This window comes from Bubalus kerabau, chromosome 18, assembly GCF_029407905.1.
Source record: "Bubalus kerabau isolate K-KA32 ecotype Philippines breed swamp buffalo chromosome 18, PCC_UOA_SB_1v2, whole genome shotgun sequence".
In the NCBI taxonomy this organism is placed as follows: Eukaryota; Metazoa; Chordata; class Mammalia; order Artiodactyla; family Bovidae; genus Bubalus; species Bubalus kerabau.
The window spans coordinates 2,392,055-2,409,909 of record NC_073641.1 but is presented as its reverse complement, the minus strand read 5'-3'; the positions used below and the strand labels follow the sequence as shown (position 1 = coordinate 2,409,909).

Genomic DNA, 17,855 nt, shown 5'->3' with positions numbered 1-17,855 from the left:
TCTGCCCTCGGCGGGCAGCCGGAGCTCCGAAGGACTCTGCAGGCCTGCTTGCTGGCCCACACAGTTCCATCATGCAAATTAAAAACAGTTGCCTCTTTCTAAAGACCTTAAGGCTTCCATCAGTTAGAAATCTGTTGTAAGATACTGCTTTTGTTAAAGCAAGATAGTTTGTGGCCATCTCTGAAGACACTCTTGAACCAGATATCCTAATCTGCTGTATCCACAGCGAGTTTGGTGCCCGTTGGGTGATGGGGCACCCTTGAGCAGTACGCCACCTACACAGCTGAACATGGGAGCCCTGGCCTGCAGTTTTCCTGCCTGTATCATCATGAGGCTCAGAGCAGGTGCTCATGAGAAACAGACTTCCAGATGAGCTTCTGGGAAATTCCTGTCCTGGGCTAGGCAGTACACACCTGCAGATCCAAGGCTTTGAGCGTTAGGATTAGAGACACGTGTTTCTTTGCGTAAATTCAGGCCAGCATGGTTTTTACTGGGTCAACTTTAGGTAACTAGAGATGGACAACCTGGTTTGTAAATTAACAGAAGTTCAGGTATAACGGGGGCTGGGGACACAGTCACCACCCCAGGGGGATTGTGTAGTAGAAGATGTGGAGAACAGGAGGAGTTGGACACAGGCCCGCCCCACCAGGACCACCCCTCCGGTCAGGTTGGCTTACTCCTTTGGTCACCCTACCAGGGATCTGACCCGCGGCCCTGCAGTAGAAACACGGAGTCCTAACCACGGGCCTGCCAGGGAAGTCCCCATTTGGCTTACTCCTGAACTGGTTAACAGTGACCGCTTCCCTTCCTAGTATCTGATTAATCGAGTTTTTAGCATCTTTGTTTTATGATAAATGTGGGAGAAGATAGACAGCCCTATTTCCCTCCAAGGCGCCTCTCCTTTCCCTTCAGCCACAGAGGAGACCAGCAAGCTCCTTATCCCGTTCTGGCTCAAAGCTGAGGCTCCCCTGTCACATTAGCAGCTGGGTCAGGGAGCGGGCTGAGCTCACCCGGGCAGGCGGGGCCCTCTCCTGCCTCGCTCACTGCCGGCTCTCCGCAGGCAACGATGAGAGCAGCTGCCAGCTGGGCCCGCGCTGCCCCGAGCAGTGCACCTGTGTGGAGACTGTGGTGCGCTGCAGCAACCGGGGGCTCCGTGCCCTTCCCAAAGGCATCCCCAAGGACGTGACGGAGCTGTGAGTACCCTGCCACCAGCACGACCTGGAGATGCCCTCCCCGAAGGCGTCCCCGCAAAGCGGGAGCCTTGGCCAGGGTCAGGTGGCGTCCTGCACGTGGCACAGGAAGCTCTCCCACCCAAACCTCTGCCTGGCGGTGACGACCCTCTAGAATACAAGTGGGAGGGCTGTTGTCTCGTGTTCTCTGACACCCCCGGGCCCCCTGGTCTGCAGTCTGTAGTTGTTGTTGAGTCACTAAGTCGCGTCCTACTCTTCTCAACCCCATGGACTGCAGCACACCAGACCTCCATCCCTCGGAGTTTGCCCAAGTTCATGTCCACGGAATCAGTGATGGCTTCCAACCATCTCATCGTCTATCGTCCCCTTCTCCTCCTGCCTTCTATCTTTTCCAGCATCAGGGTCTTTTCCAGTGAGTCAGCTCTTTACATCTTCACGATGGCCAAAGTATTGGAGCTTTAGCTTCATCATCAGTCCTTCCAGTGAATATTCAAGGTTGATTTCCTTTAGGATTGACTAGTTCGATCTCCTTGTTGTCCAAGGGACTCTCACGAGCTTCTCTGGCACCACAGTTTGAAAGCATCAGTTCTTCGGTGCTCATTCTTCTTTTTGGTCACAACCCCCCACAATTTCTCAGTCTGACCCCAGAAATAGCACGTAATGGTCAAAACACAGCCCAGCAGGCATTACGGCTTAGCAAGCACATCTTCGAATATGGTCCTATTTTAACTTAAAACCACCCATTTTACAGAGGAAATCTTAGTTCTGAGTTCCGCTTAGTCTCCACCCAGGAGCCTTCTTACTCTGCACCCCACCTCCTGACACTAAGTCTCTGGGGGTTGCTCCTTCGTCAGAAGCTCCCAGTTAAATGAAAGTGAGGCCGTTCCCCTCATGAAGGGTTTTACTATTGTGGGAAAAAGCCTTCTGTCTGCCCTCTGGGAAGCTGAGAGGGTCTCACAGGCAGGAAGGCCTCGTGGGCACGGCCACGTCGCAGCGCAGGCACGGCCAGGCAGGCAGCCTCGTGCCGTCTCCCATCCCTTCGTCATTGCCTCCACGCATGTTTGCTGGGTGCCTCGTGTGTCAGGTACTCTGCTCACACCAAGGAGGTGATGGTGCACGAAACAGGTGCGACCCCTACCCGCGTGGCTCCTGGTTTCATGGGGAAGGTTGACATTTGCTCAGTCATCTCAGACACACATGTGACGTGACAACCATGAAAAGTGCTACAAAGAAGAGGAACCAGATTCTTATGACATCCAAAAGTAGGGAGATTTAACTTGGATGTGAAGATTGGAGAAAGCTGCTCTGGGGGTGGGAGGTAAGGATAGGGGCTGGAGCTGGACTCTAAAGGGGAAGGGGCTGATAAAGAGAAGGGGGGCTGCCCGAGCTGAGGCCATCGTGGCGGGTAGGCAGAGCTGGGAGAGGGGCTGGTGGAAGCCCAGCGGGCCCACTGGGGTCACTGTACCACCCACAGGTCAGGCTGGCTGTCCCTGCCCAGGGCCCCAGGCACACCCGGTCCTGAGGCTGAGCTTAGCAAATGCCCTTGAGGGGATGTTTCTCTGCTGGGTTCTGCCAGCGCCTCGCGGGGTGGAGCCTGAGTGTGCACTGCTCTAGAGTAGCTGAGCGGTTCCTGTGTGTGTTGTGGCTCCTGGCATGTCCTGAGACTCAGTGAGACTGTCCCCGCACTGCCAGCCCAATGGAGGAAGGTTGGGATAGTCACAAAAAGCCCGTGTCAGTCCTGGGTTTGAGCAGGAGATGTGCCTGTGGAGATGTGTGTGTGCGCGTGTTCAGTCGCTCAGTGGTGTCCAACTCTGACCGTAGCCCGCCAGGCTCCTCTGTCCACGGGATTGCCCATGCCAGAATACTGCAGTGGGTTGCCATTTTCTACTCCAGGGGATCTTCCCAACCCAGGGATCAAATCTACGTCTCTTGCATCTCCTGCATCGGCCAGCCGGTTCTTTACCATTGTGCCACCTGGGAAGCACCCTTGGAGATGCACATGAGCAATGGGAAGAGCTCCATGCTTTCCTGGCTGGGCTACTTGGGGGGGTGGGGGCTGCAGAAAATGACCCAGGTTTACGCCTCCTCCCTGAGCTAATTAAGTGCCAAGTAGCACATGTCAAAGAGAAGAAAATGCCATGAAAACAGGCCCTCAAATGTTTTTCCCCAAAAGCTCACGAAACAGAGATTGAAATAACAAACATAATTGGTCGTAATTATAAACTTCAGAGCTTTGGAAGGAGACCTGATTTCCTGCTTTGGAAATGACGGCACTGCTCTCTGCCAGACGTGGGATCCAAAGCTCGCCAACGAGGGCAGCCCTCACCTCCCCCTCACCTCCGTCACCAGCCATCTCCTGGAGGGGGAAGAGAGTGGGGAGGAGCGGGGAGGGGAGGCAGGGGAACAGCCTCCAGAGAAAGGGAAAGCTGGCAGGCCCAGAACACCGGGTCTCGGAGGGCTCTTGTCAGGGACATTGGCTGAGTCCAGAGTCAGTGTTTCCAAGGTTGGCTTTTCAGCTCCCTCGACATCTTTAGTTATATTGGGCAGAGCTGCCAACTTACAAAACAAAAATAAGCTTAATTCACTGAGAAAGAGAAAAAAACAAGTTATACAGTGTTTCTCCAAAGGTCACAGTGTAGGAGTCTGCAACCAGCACAAGAGAGCAAGGCAGGCACCCCATGGCCCTGCTCTCTGTGGGTCTCCTCTGTCCTCTCCTCTTGGGTGAGTCGGGCTAAACAGAGGCCTCTCTGCCCCACCCACACCTGTTCATTCAGTGCCCCCATGTTGTCGTTGAAATAGGCCGTTTGCAACAGTGTGAATGGACGTGAAGAGTGTTATGCTTAGTGAAGTAAGTCAGAGAAAAACAATAGCATATGAGCTCACTTGTATGTAGAATCTAAAAATCAAAATGAATGTATATATATGTAACAGAACAGAAACAGACTCACACAAACAGAGAACAAACTGGTGGTCACCACTGGGGAGAGAAAAGCAGGGGAAGGGGCCAGGTGGGGGAAGGGGCTTCAGAGGCACAAGCTACTATGTGCAAAATAAGTAAGTTACGAGCATATACTGTACAGCACAGGGAATATAGCCGACAGTTTGTAATAACTTTAAATGAAGTGTAAGCTATGGCATCACTGACTTAATGGACATGAGTTTGAGTAAACTCCAGGAGTTGGTGATGGACCGGGAGGCCTGGCATGCTGCGGTCCATGGGATAGCAAAGAGTCAGACACGACTAAGTGACTGAACTGAACTGAAGCTATAATGTTGAATCACTGTGTTGTACACCTGAAACTAATACACTATTGTACATCAGTTCAGATCAGTCGCTCAGTCGTGTCCGACTCTTTGCGACTCCATGAATCGCAGCACGCCAGGCCTCCCTGTTCATCACCAACTCCCAGAGTTCACCCAGACTTACGTCCATCGAGTCGGTGATGCCATCCAGCCATCTCATCCTCTGTCGTCCCCTTCTCCTCCTGCCCCCAATCCCTCCCAGCATCAGAGTCTTTTCCAATGAGTCAACTCTTTACATGAGGTGCCAAAGTACTGGAGTTTCAGCTTTAGCATCATTCCTTCCAAAGAACACCCAGGACTGATGTCCTTTAGAGTGGACTGGTTGGATCTCCTTGCAGTCCAAGGGACTCTCAAGAGTCTTCTCCAACGCCACAGTTCAAAAGGATCAATTCTTGAGCATTCAGCTTTCTTCACAGTCCAACTCTCACATCCACACATGACTACTGGAAAAACCATAGCCTTGACTAGATGGACCTTTGTTGGCAAAGTAACGTCTCTGCTTTTGAATATGCTGTCTAGGTTGGTCATAACTTTCCTTCCAAGGAGTAAGCGTCTCTTAATTTCATGGCTGCAGTCACCATCTGCAGTGATTTTGGAGCCCCCAAAAATAAAGTCTGACACTGTTTCCACAGTTTCCCCATCTATTTCCCATGAAGTGATGGGACCAGATCCCATGATCTCAGTTTTCTGAATGTTGAGCTTTAAGGCAACTTTTTCACTCTCCTCCTTCACTTTCATCAAGAGACGTTTTAGTTCCTCTTCACTTTCTGCCATAAGGGTGGTGTCACTGCATATCTGAGGTTATTGATATTTCTCCGGGCAATCTTGATTCCAGCTTGTGCTTCTTCCAGCCCAGTGTTTCTCATGATGTACTCTGCATAGAAGTTAAATAAGCAGGGTGACAATATACAGCCTTGATGTACTCCTTTCCCTATTTGGAACTAGTCTGTTGTTCCATGTCCAGTTCTAACTGTTGCTTCCTGACCTGCATATAGGTTTCTCAAGAGGCAGGTCAGGTGGTCTGGTAGTCCCATCTCTTGAAGAATTGTCCACAGTTTATTGTGATCCACACAGTGAAAGGCTTTGGCATAGTCAATAAAGAAGAAATAGATGTTTTTCTGGAACTCTCTTGCTTTTTCCATGATCCAGCGATGTTGGCAATTTGATCTCTGGTTCCTCTGCCTTTTCTAAAACCAGCTTGATCATCTGGAAGTTCACGGTTCACGTATTGCTGAAGCCTGGCTTGGAGAATTTTGAGCATTACTTTACTAGCGTGTGAGATGAGTGCAGTTGTGCAGTAGTTTGAGCATTTTTTGGCATTGCCTTTCTTTGGATTGGAATGAAAACTGACCTTTTCCAGTCCTGTGGCCACTGCTTTTCTGTCCATGGGATTTCCCAGGCAAGAATACTGGAGTGGGTTGCCTTTTCCTCCTCCAGGGGATCTTCCCAACTCAGGGATCAAATCCACCTCTCCTGCCTTGGCAGGCAGATTCTTCACCACCATCAAGACCCATTTACATTTTTCAGAAGCCTCCAGGACTCTAAGAACTGGTGTTTCTATGTGGGTTTTAATCTATTGATATGTACCATATTGGAAACTACAACTGAGTAGTTGTAGTTTAAATTATATTTTAAAATATTTATTTTAATTTCATTTAAAAATGACAACAATATACCATCACATGTTTCTATAAAAATCATACTTTTGTGAAAACAAACTAAAAGAAATTTCATTGTGAGGAATGACATTATGTTTTATAAATGTCATAGAAGAAACTGGATTATTATATCTGCTTCAGCATTCACTCTGTTGTGATATGTTCTGGGTGAACTATAAGAAGAAAATCTGACTTCACACAGATGTGTAGTTAGAAAAAGAATTTTGGTAGCTTTCTCAAATAATTGTGAACATTCTTCTCTGATAATATATCAAAACAGCATAGTAGTCATTTCTTTTTTCTTTTGCATTTCATTGAAGCATAGTTGATTACAGTGTTGTGTTAATTTCTGCTGCTGCTAAGTCAGTTCAGTCGTGTCCGACTCTGTGCGACCCCATAGACGGCAGCCCACCAGGCTCCCCTGTCCCTGGGATTCTCCAGGCAAGAACTCTGGAGTGGGTTGCCATTTCCTTCTCCAATGCATGAAAGTGAAAATGAAAGTGAAGTGACTCAGTTCTACTGTACATCAAAGTGATTCAGTTATACATATATATATATATATTCTTTTTCATATTCTTTTCCATTATGGTTATCACAAGATATTGAATATAGTTTCCTATGCTACATAGTAGGACCATGTTGCTTATCCAGTCCATTTATACTAGTCTACATCTGCTAATGCCAACCTCATATTCCTTCTCTTCCCCACGCCCACCTGGGCACCCACGAATCTGTTCTCTGTGCCTGTGCGTCTGTTTCTGTGTCATGGACATGTTGTTCCGTGTACTATTTCAGATCCCATGCATAGGTGACATCACATGGTGTTTGTCTCCCTTGTGACGCACTCAGTGTGCTGATCTCTAGGTTCATCCATGCTGCTACAGGTGCCGTGGTTTCATTCCTTTGAATGACTGAGTAGTAATCCATTGGATATATGTGCCACATCTTCTTTATCCATTCATCTGTCAGTGGACACTTAGGCTGTCTCCATGCCTTCGCTATTGTAAATAGTCCTGCTATGAACACAGAAGCACGTATCTTTTTGAATTATAGTTTTGTCTGGGTATATGCCCAGGAGTGGGATTGCTGGTAATTCTATTTTTAGTTTTCTGAGGGAACTCCATACTGTGGTTCATAGTGGCTGCACCCGGAGAAGGCGATGGCACCCCACTCCAGTACTCTTGCCTGGAAAATCCCATGGACGGAGCAGCCTGGTGGGCTGCAGTCCATGGCGTCGCTAAGAGTTGGACACAACTGATGGACTTCACTTTCACTTTTCACTTTCATGCATTGGAGAAGGAAATGGCAACCCACTCCAGTGTTCTTGCCTGGAGAATCCCAGGGACAGAGAAGCCTGGTTGAAGGCCGTCCATGGGGTTGCACAGAGTCGGACACGACTGAAGCGACTTAGCAGCAGCAGCAGCACTAGCTGCACCAATTTACGTTCCCACAACAGTGTAGGAGGCTCCCTTTTCTGCACACCCTCTGTGCTGCTGCTGCTGCTAAGTTACTTCAGTCGTGTCCGAACCTCAGCGACCCCTTGGACTGCAGCCTTCCAGGCTCCTCCGTCCATGGGATTTTCCAGGCAAGAGTACTGGAGTGGGGTGCCATCGCCTTCTCCACCACGCCCTCTCTAGCATTCATTATTTATAGACTTTCTACTGATGGCCATTCTGACTCGTGTGAGGTGGTAACTCATGGTAGTTTTGATTTGCATTTCTCTAACAACTAGAGATGATGGACACCTTTCAATGCATCTCTCGGCCATCTGTGTGTCCTCTTTGGAGAAATGTCTGTTTAGGTCTTCTGTCCATATTTCAATTGAGTTGTTTGGGTTTTTGCTATTGAATTATAGGAACCGTTTGTATATTTTGGAAATTAAGTCCTTGTCAGTCACATCATTGGCAAATATCTTCTCCCCATTATTTTCTCCCAGTCCTTAGGTTGTCTTTTCATTCTGTTTGTGGTTTCCTTTGCTGTGCAAAAGTTTATAAATTTGATTAGATCCCACTTGTTTATTTTTATTCTTATTTCTATTGCCTTGGGAGACAGACCTGAGAAAACATTGGTACAATCTATGTCAGGGAATGTTTTGCCTGTGATCTCTTTTAGGAGTTTGGCGGTGTCTTGTCTTATATGTAAGCCTGTAAGCCATTCTGAGTTTATTTTTGTGTACGGGGTGAGGGTGTGTTCTAACTTCATTGGTTTACATGTACCCAGTACATGGTGGCCATTTCTTAAATGCTGGTTGTAGTGTGAAACTCGAAACTGTATCAATGGGCTCTTTATACTCTTACTTTAAAATCCACTGATCTGTCTTGCATTTTGAATGTGACTTTCCCCCTGATTCATGTTCTTATAATGCACTCGTCATTTGGAAAATATTGCTTTGCTCAGTTTTGAAGATTTTTCTCAATGTTGACACATGGCATTATACAATATTTAAAAAAAAATGTGATAGCCATTAATGGTCACCACTGACCTCATCAGGAAAGTCTTTAATTAAGGGAACCCTCTCAAGTCCTGGGTGACAGTTACAAGCTTTCTAAATTTTTGATTTTCATGTGGAAGCTCAGATTTTCTCATCTTCCACAAAGTCTTGTCAGTTGTTCTACCTGAAGTGCCAGGCTCACTCTCTTCATTGTCAAGAAACTGTCTACTAAATACCCAACTCTGAATCATCTGTTTGCTAGTCATTCGTTTAAGTTAAAATGGTGTTTTATGAAAGAAAAAAAAAAAAAGCAGTTCTGCTTGTAACTCAGTTTCCCAGGTGCTTTTCCTCAAGACAACTAATGTCCTTCCTACAACACAGAAAGGCCTTCGGCACACTTCCCATTTGGCCACAAAGAACACTAAAACGTTGTGTGCTCAAGAGTCAAGGTTTAATTCAATTATTAACTTTTTACTGCTTTGAAAAGGGCGTTCTTAAGTGAAACTTGCCTTGTTTTTTAACCTTCAAATGGCGTGGAGGTGTAGAATCAGTTCAGTTCAGTCGTTCAGTCATGTCCAACTCTTTGCGACCCCATGAATCGCAGCACGCCAGGCCTCCCTGTCCATCACCAACTCCCGGAGGTGTAGAATAGTGACTACTAATATCATTTGGTGCTGCTGCCTTAGTTCATCCTGATGTGCCAACACTTTTACTCACACAACATAAAAGGAAAATGTTTTAATCTTATTGCAAAAGTTGTTTTAGCCTCATAGACCCCTGCAGCAGGATCCACATAGGCGTCTAGGGACTACACTTTGAGAACCACTCAGCTTGTTACATACTATCAGGCAAAGAATGCAGACAGCCACCCATTAGAAGTCAGCATCGAGTTCCTGATTTAAAAGCATGCCTGAGAAGTCTTATTAAAAGTAGAGCAGGGAAATTTCCCGGCAGGCCAGTGGTTAGGACTTGGTGCTTTCACTGCCAGAGCCCAGGTTCAATCCCTGATTTGAGAACTAAAATCCCACAAGCCATGCGGTGCTGCTGAAAACAAACAAGCAGAGCAGAAACAAGCGTGGGACATCTGAGCTGCCAAGGTCACTGACTCAAATACTCTGCAAAGGTGGAGCCTCATTGGCTTCAGAAATTTTTGTTACTCCATCCATGGACTTTTTAGACTCAGACTTACCAGTCTGAAAAAACTTATACCTAAAATCGGCTTGCTTCCACTTAAGGGAATGCTACTGACATCAGGCCTTCTTGGTTCTGGAAACAAACTTTGCAAGCCTACATCTTCCTAAGGGCTAGAGAGGAGGATGGGAATCTAGTGCTGGTAGAGGGAGTTTTTGCATGGTCCACTCCTGGTCAGTATCAAGGAAGTGTTGTTAATAATTTTGGTAGGAGGACCTGATTTTTTTCTTGGTGTCCTACCGCTGACATCCCACAGAGAGAGGAAGGGAGGGATGATCTACCTCCCCCATCTCAACTGTGGAAAGAAAGGATTTCTATAGGGAGATGGGATCTGAGGGATCATGGGAAGCAGGACAGCAGTGCAGAAGCACACGCACGCACACACATGCACTTGCGCACACACACTGACAGGATACTTAAAAGGGCCTGGGCTCGACCAGGAGGGCACAGGCTAAGACACAGCTCTGTGGGAGTGAATGCAGCAGGAGGTGATGACAAGAATGCATTGATTGAAGGACCTAGCCCAGTACTGGTCAACTCCAAGGGGTTAGAGGATGGGGGTCTGGGGTACAGCGGGTAGCTCAGATGAAACTTTCTCCTCATCTCCAACCTAATTAGGTAATGGATATGCATACAAAACCAGGAGAAAAGGGACTTCCATGGCATGGCGGTCCAGTGGCTAAGAATGCACCTTCCAATGCAGGGGGCGCAGTTTCAATCCCTGGTCAGGGAACTAAGATCCCAAGTGCTGCATGGTATGGCCAAAACAAAAAAAAAGAAGAAGGAGGAGGAGGAGGAGGAGGAGCCAAGTGGTGAGCACAGATGAGTAGCGTGGACAGATGTGCTTTGGACCAGGGAGAAATCCAGGAAGTTTTGCCCACTGAAACCATTAGGAAAGCAAGGAAAAATGCCCTGACTGTGTGAAATCCACCAGGGCTATCATTTATAGAGCTTTACTTGTGCCAGATTTTTCAGATGTGATCTCGTTTAATCCTCCCCATAGTCCGACAAGGCAGCATGTAGGACTTATTTCCATTTTGCGGATGAGGTAACTGAGACACAGCAGGGCTGAATAATTTCTTGCTTTTTCTGTTTTTCTAATTTGGCTATGCTGAATCTTAGTTGCAGGACGCAGGAACTTCATTGCCACATGTGGACTCTTAGTGGCAGCACGTGGGATCTAGTTCCCCAACCAGGGATGGAACCCAGACCCCCTGCATTAGGAGCACAGCATCTTAGCCATTGGACCGCTAGGGAAGTCCCTGAATAATTTTGTAAAATGATGCTGCCAAGAAGCAGCAGAACATAAACACAAGTCCAGGTCTATCTGATCCACAGGCCCATCCTTGAGCCACTATACTCCTGCATAGCAGAAGCACAGGTCCCTGTGTGCCCAGCCCAGTGGCCCAGCTTATTGGGCATTTGCAGAAGATAGCCACAGTCTTCTGGGGACCTGCTACCTGCATTCAAACAGGGAGAGGGCAGGCACAGCACTCCCGCTATGAGGCAGTAGGGACCTGTCAATGATTCCAGCTGGGTCTGTCCTGACAGCTGGACCCGCGCTAGCAATGCCAGCTGCTGCCCAAGAAGAGGCTGCTGCTTTCTGTGACCCCCTGTCCTGGGCAGGTTCCTCTGAGCACTTTCTAAAGCAGCTGCTCAGCTCTGACTGCGTCCTTGCCTTTACTTGGCCCAGCAAGAAGGGCAGAAATTGCCTACAGCCAGCTGGAGGGAGCTGACTGCATCTTTGGAGAGCGGACTGGCTGTGGGCACAGCGGCACTCAGGAGTCCTGGCACAGACCCTGGCCTGGAGGAGACCTCAGCAGATGACTGCAGGAGAAGACGCTTCTCAGCCGGCAGGCAGGCACGGCCATCTGAGAGGGGGACTGAGGGAGGCCTGAGCAAGCCCCCTTTGCTCAGTCACGTGGTCGTGGAGTTTCTCATGCCAGATCCCATTGCAGAAGCTAGGAACACAGCAGCTTCCACGACGGATAAGACCCCTGATGTCAGAAACTTAGCAGTGGGCAGAGAAACAGTGCAGAAGCTCCCCAGGGAATCAGGCTTTCAGGTATGGGGGTAGCATTTCCCAGGAAAGCAAAGGACAGGAAGGAGTGGGAAGAAAGTGTTCCATGAAGACCCCCAAGGAGGAAAGATCTTAAAGTCAGGAAACTGAGAAGACCAAGGGATGCCGCAGACAGAGTGGTTCAGGGGTTGGTGCGTCCTGGAAACTTGAGCAGGGCCGTGTGCGTGCTTGTAGACTGTGTGGAGGGGTGCCTCTTTATCCCAGGAGAAACGTGAGAGCCAAGGAGCAATTTTTAAACAGGAAAGTGACATGATATGATTCTCGTTTTAGAAATATTACTCTGGAAGCAGACTCTGGAGAATAGGCAGCCAGGGGATCATTATCTATCTTTCAGTAATCAAATGTATTGTCGGACGGGGAGACAGACGTGTGTATGTATGTGTATGAATGTATCTGCATGTGTAAACAGATGAAATGCAAGCTCGGAGAGGTGACGTATATACATATGTAATCAGATGGTAGAGAATCTGCTTGCAATGCAGGAGACCTGGGTTCAATCCCTGGGTCAGCAGGATCCCCTGGAGGAGGAAATGGCTACCCACTCAGTATTCTAGCCTGAAGAATTCCATGGACAAAGGAGCCTGGCAGGTTACAGTCTATGGGGTTGCAAAGAGTTGGACACAACTGAGCAACTAACAGTTCTATCTTTTTCTCTATATATACAAAATGTACTGAACAATTCAAAGGTATTGGAGGCAGGCACTGCTCCAAGGCTTTCCACAAAAACTCTCATCTAATCATCATAATCAGTTCAAGGTGAAATAGTTATCAACCCCATTTTACAGATGAGGCGACACAAACTCAGAGAGGGTAAGTAAATTGTCCAGGGTCACACAGCTATTAGCTAGTGGAGCCAGGATATGAGCCTCAGCTTCCTGACTCCTGAGTTGCCTATGCTCACTCAGAGGCCCCCTATGGACTCCTGGTCTGGAGTTGGGGTTCCTGGAAGGTGGCCGCCCTCCTCATCCTCCACCATTCAGTAGGTCCGAGAGTTCTCCGAGGAGCCCTTATCAGCACCACAAAGCTCAGAGTAGAGATGGGGAACCATCCATTTGACAGAGCTCCGTGCGGATTTTCATGCGAGGCAGATGTATGCTCTCACTAGTGCTGGGGCTGAAACAGAGCATTTAAATGCAGATCAATGCAGAGGTTGACCCGCTGGCAATGCTCTGGTAGTTCTAAGGCTGGCAGGGCAAGAGTGCAGTCTTCTAAAGGGTCCCTCTGGGGCCCAGGCTGCAGGCTACAGGCAACTTTGGAGTTCAGAGTGTTCATGAAGGGCTTCCTACAAAGAGTGCTTTCCCACACAACCGCATCTGCATTTCTTAGGGGAAACCTTTTGATTCTGCATCTTCTGAGCCTCAGTGCCAGATCACCAGGGATATTCTGTACTTAAAACAGCTCCCTCCCAGCTCCCACTGAGCTCCACAGTGCCAACTGCAGTGACGCCTTGGGAGTTCTGGGGCCTTCATCACACAGACGACATGTCCTGAGCGCCTACTGTTGCCTGCCAGCATGCGGGACACTGCAGTGCGTGCGAGAGACTGCGTTCTGCCCCATCTTCACAGTCACCCAAGGGACAGTGCCAGTCAGCGTGGGGGTGGTGTCGGGGAAGCAGGGCCTGAGCCGCGGTCTTAGCGGCAGTGTGAATTCACCAGACGGGGGGAGAAGAAGGACCAGCAGGTGCAAAGACCTGACTGCCCCGCCAGACAGAGCAGGGGGTGTTCCAGGAGGGGTAAGGTCAGCGGAGGTCGAACCAGAGGTCAAAGGAGAGTTTGCTGTAAGCTGAACCAGAGAGGCGGGCGGGAGCTACAGGGGTGAATTTCATGTGTTAATGTGGCCGGGCTGTGGTGCCTAGTTGTTTGGGCAAACATGAGCTAGATGGTGCTATGAAGACAGTTTGTAGATACAATCAACATCTACAATCAGTGTACTTTGTAAGTAAAGGAGGCTATTTTAATTTTTTTTTAATTTTTTTATTATTATTATTTTTTGTTACTTTACAATATTGTATTGGTTTTTCCATACATCAACATGCATCCACCACGGGTGTACACGTGTTCCCCATCCTGAACCCCCCTCCCACCTCCCTCCCCGTACCATCCCTCTGGGTCATCCCAGTGCACCAGCCCCAAGCTTCCTGTATCCTGCATCGAACCTGGACTGGTGATTCGTTTCGTATATGATATTATACATGTTTTAATGCCATTCTTATTTTTCTAATGTGGAGGTGGGCCTCATAAAATCAGCTGAAGGCCTTAAGAAAGGAAAACTGAGGTTTTCTGGAAAGGAGAGAATTCTGCCTCAAGATTATAGCATAAAAATCCTGCTTTAAGTCTGCTTGCCTGACCTTCCTTAAAATAACTTCTCTCATCCCCCTCTCCCTCCACGTATGTGTATGTGTGCATATAATATGGTCATATTCCCTATTGGTCACTTTCTCTGGAGAATCCTGACTGACACAGGACAGACCATAGAAGGCCTTGCAGGATTTGGCTAAGTTGGGTAGCTCTTCTCCAACAAGCTATGGGAGACAGAGGACTTTAAGCAGGGAGAGAGGCTGAAACAATCAACACAGTCCTGCCCAGAGCCAGGATGGAACCCAGGGGCCAGGCGTGGTGGGCTCCAGGGGCCCCAGCATCATCTGTGTCATGTTGCCCATCCTGCAGGGTCCTGAACCTCTCTCAGACAGGTGAGGATACTGTCGGCACCCCCGGATCCCAGTGGTCGTTCATGCGTTTCTTCAGCTGTTTGGCAGATGCGCGTGTTTATGGAGCGTGGCCTGCCCTACCCACCGAAATGGGCTGGGCTCAGGGCATTCCTTGACTATGGTCCTATCGACAGCCTTTCTCTACATTCATTCATTCAACAAATATTGGAGGCTCTGCCATGAGCTGAACACTACACTATGGGATATAGCAGGAAACAAAATTGGCAAAACCCCGCTTCGTGCAGCGTACGGACACCACCAGGGCCGCTGACCGAGCTGACATGTTATCCGGCCGAGCATAGCCTGTTGGGCTGAGGTGGCCAAAACTGAAAATAAGAGAACAGAGTGGAGAGGTCAAGTAGCACAGCGCAACTTCTCAGGCTCCAGAGTCCAGCAGATCCTGGTTTCTGCACTTCCTGCTCACCTCTCTGAGCCTTCGTGTTCTCACCAACAAAATGGACAAAAGTACGCAGCAAGACACACATTCACACGCCCAGCTTCAGAGGACAAGTGAGATAATAGACCAGAGTCTCTATCCCATAGCACTGTGGTGCACATCTCAGCAAATGTTGGTGAGATTTGTTTTGGTTTTGCTAGTCTTCTTGTCACTGTGTTACCTGTGACAAGATAACACAGGTTAAGTAATTTTCCTGGAGCCACACAGCAAACCCAAGCCATAGGCCCACCCTCCAGTGTGTCAGCCCCAGGGCCTACTGTAAAGACCCCAGCAAGGAGGCTTAGAGTATTTGGGTATCTTAATCTGGGTTTCATCTTAGATGCCTCAAGTTTGCTAAGTAATTGTAGCAAAACAACTGAGGAGAGTGAGAGAATGAGCTGAAGAAGAGGGTGGGAGATCACTGCCAGGCGAGGCCAGACTCCCCCCAGCCTCGCCCTACCTGGGGGCTCATTAGTCTCCCTCCAGCAGACATGGCCTCTAGCCCAGCACCTCCAGCAGCCTTGCTCACTTACCCAGCTCCTGCCTCCCAGCTTCCCTCTGTGCCACACTTGTCCACAAAACACTGCCTGCAAGTGAGCAGGCGGCAGCCCAGTGCAGCCTGTCTCCCCTCCTTCAGCGTGAGCAGACCCCAGAATCCCACAACCCCACAGCCTCCCTGCCCAGCAGAGAAAGCTGGAAGCCTCATCTCACCTGCCTGCCTCTCCGCTGCCATCACCTGATGAGGGGCAGGGTCAGTGTCCACAGACTGTAAATGCCTTGCAGGTGATGCTGGGGAAGAGGCATTCGGGAAGTTTCCCCAAATACCAGCCCCTGCACCTGTCTGCAATCATGGTCTCTCCTTGCACTTTGGATTTTAACTGTCTTCAGTCAGTCGGTTCAGTCGCTCAGTCATGTCCGACTCTTTGCAACCTCATGGACTGCAGCACGCCAGGCTTCCCTGTCCATCACCAGCTGCCAGAGTCCACCCAAACCCATGTCCATTGAGTCGGTGATGCTATCCAACCATCTCATCCTCTGTCGCCCCCTTCTCCTCCTGCCCTCAATCTTTCCCAGCATCAGGGTCCTTTCAGATGAGTCAGCTCTTTGCATCAGGTGGCCAAAGTATTGGAGTTTCAGCTTCAGCATCAGTCCTTCCAAAGACTATTCAGGACTGATTTCCTTTCAGATTGACTGGACTCTCACGCATCTCTCTTTAGCCATCTCGGGGCTCCTGTCTGGGGTGGAGGGTGGTTTTACGTTTTGTTTCTTGACCGCGCTGGGTCTTTGTTGCAGCACTCAGTATCTTCACTGTGGCATGTGGGATCTAGATCTCTGACCAGGGACCGAACCTGAGCCCTCTGCTTGATCTGAGTCTGGAGTTTCTTTTTATATAAACTTTTTATTTTGCTTTAGGGTAGAGCCGATTAACAATGCTGTGATAGCTTCAGGTGAACAGCAAAGGGACTCAGTCACACATGTCCACGTATCCATTCTTCCCCAAAGGAAATGTGGAGTACTAACCACTGAACCATCAGGGAAGTCCCAGGCTTGGATTTTTTTTTTTTTTAATTAAGTGATAATTAAAATACTGTTATTAGTTTCAGGTGTATACCACAGTGATTCAGTATTTTTATACATTATGAAATGATCACCCCAGCAAGGCCACTTACAGTCCATCCTCATATACAATATTATTGACTATGTTCTTTATGCTGTGCATCTCCTTCCCGTGACTTTTTATTTATAGTCAGAAATGTGTGTCCCCTAATCCCCTTCGCTTACTTCATCTAGCTTCCCTCCCCTCTGGCAGCCACCAATTCTCTGCATCTCTAAGTCTGTTTCTATTTTGTTTGTTTGGGTTTTTAGATTCCACATTTAAGTGAAATCATAGTTTTTGGCCTTCTCTGTGTGACTTCTTTTAATTACATAATATCTATTGGGTCCATCCATGCTGCTCAGATGGCAGAATTTCACCCTTTTATGGTTGAGTAGTATCCCTTGCGGAGAAGGCGATGGCACCCCACTCCAGTACTCTTGCCTGGAAAATCCCATGGAAGGAGGAGCCTGGCAGACTGCAGTCCATGGGGTCACGAAGAGTCGGACACAACTGAGCGACTTCACTTTCACTTTTCACTTTCACGCATTTGAGAAGGAAATGGCAACCCACCCCAGTGTTCTTGCCTGGAGAATCCCAGGGACGGCGGAGCCTGGTGGGCTGCCATCTATGGGGTCGCACAGAGTCGGACTTGACTGAAGCAACTTAGCAGCAGCAGCAGCAGTGTCCCTTGTGTATGCGCACCCCCTCTTCTTCATCCATCACCAGTCAGTGGCACCTGGTTTGCTTCCGTGTCTTCGCTGTGGTAAAGAAGGCATCTGTGCCCATCGGGGTGCCCATATCTTTTCAAATCAGTGTTTCTCTTTTCTTTCGATAACTATTCAGAAGTGGAGTTGCTGAACGTATGGTAGTTCTATTTTTAATTTGGCTCAATGGTAAAGTTCCTGCCTAATAATGCAGGGGATTCAGGTTTGATCCCTGGGTCGGGAAGATCCATTTGAGAAGGAAACGGCAACTCACTCCAGTATTCTTGAGTGGAAAAATCCCATGAACAGAGAAACCTGGCATGCTACAGTCCATGATGGCAAAGAGCTGGATACAACTGAGCAACTGGGCACACACGAGTGACCCCTGTTCTCCACATCCTTTCTGACCCTTGGTGTTTCTTGACTTTTTTCTTTACAATTTTTAATTAATTAATTTCTGACTGCTCCGGGTCTCTGTTGCCGCGTATAGGTTTTCTCTAGTTGCGGCACGCAGGGGCTGTTCTCTGGCTGCGGTGCACAGACTTACTGCCGTGGCTG

The 17,855-nt window shown here is 48.6% G+C and overlaps 1 protein-coding gene across 3 annotated transcripts in view; it reads left to right on the top strand.

Annotated features, from left to right (window-relative positions):
• Positions 1-17,855, top strand: part of SLIT3 (slit guidance ligand 3) — a 781,214-nt gene that overhangs the window by 687,413 nt on the left and 75,946 nt on the right. For all 3 annotated transcript variants that reach the window (XM_055554942.1, XM_055554941.1, XM_055554944.1), the window contains one exon: positions 1,061-1,193. In XM_055554942.1, the coding sequence (XP_055410917.1) occupies positions 1,061-1,193 (133 nt within the window). The remainder of the gene's footprint in view (positions 1-1,060; positions 1,194-17,855) is intronic.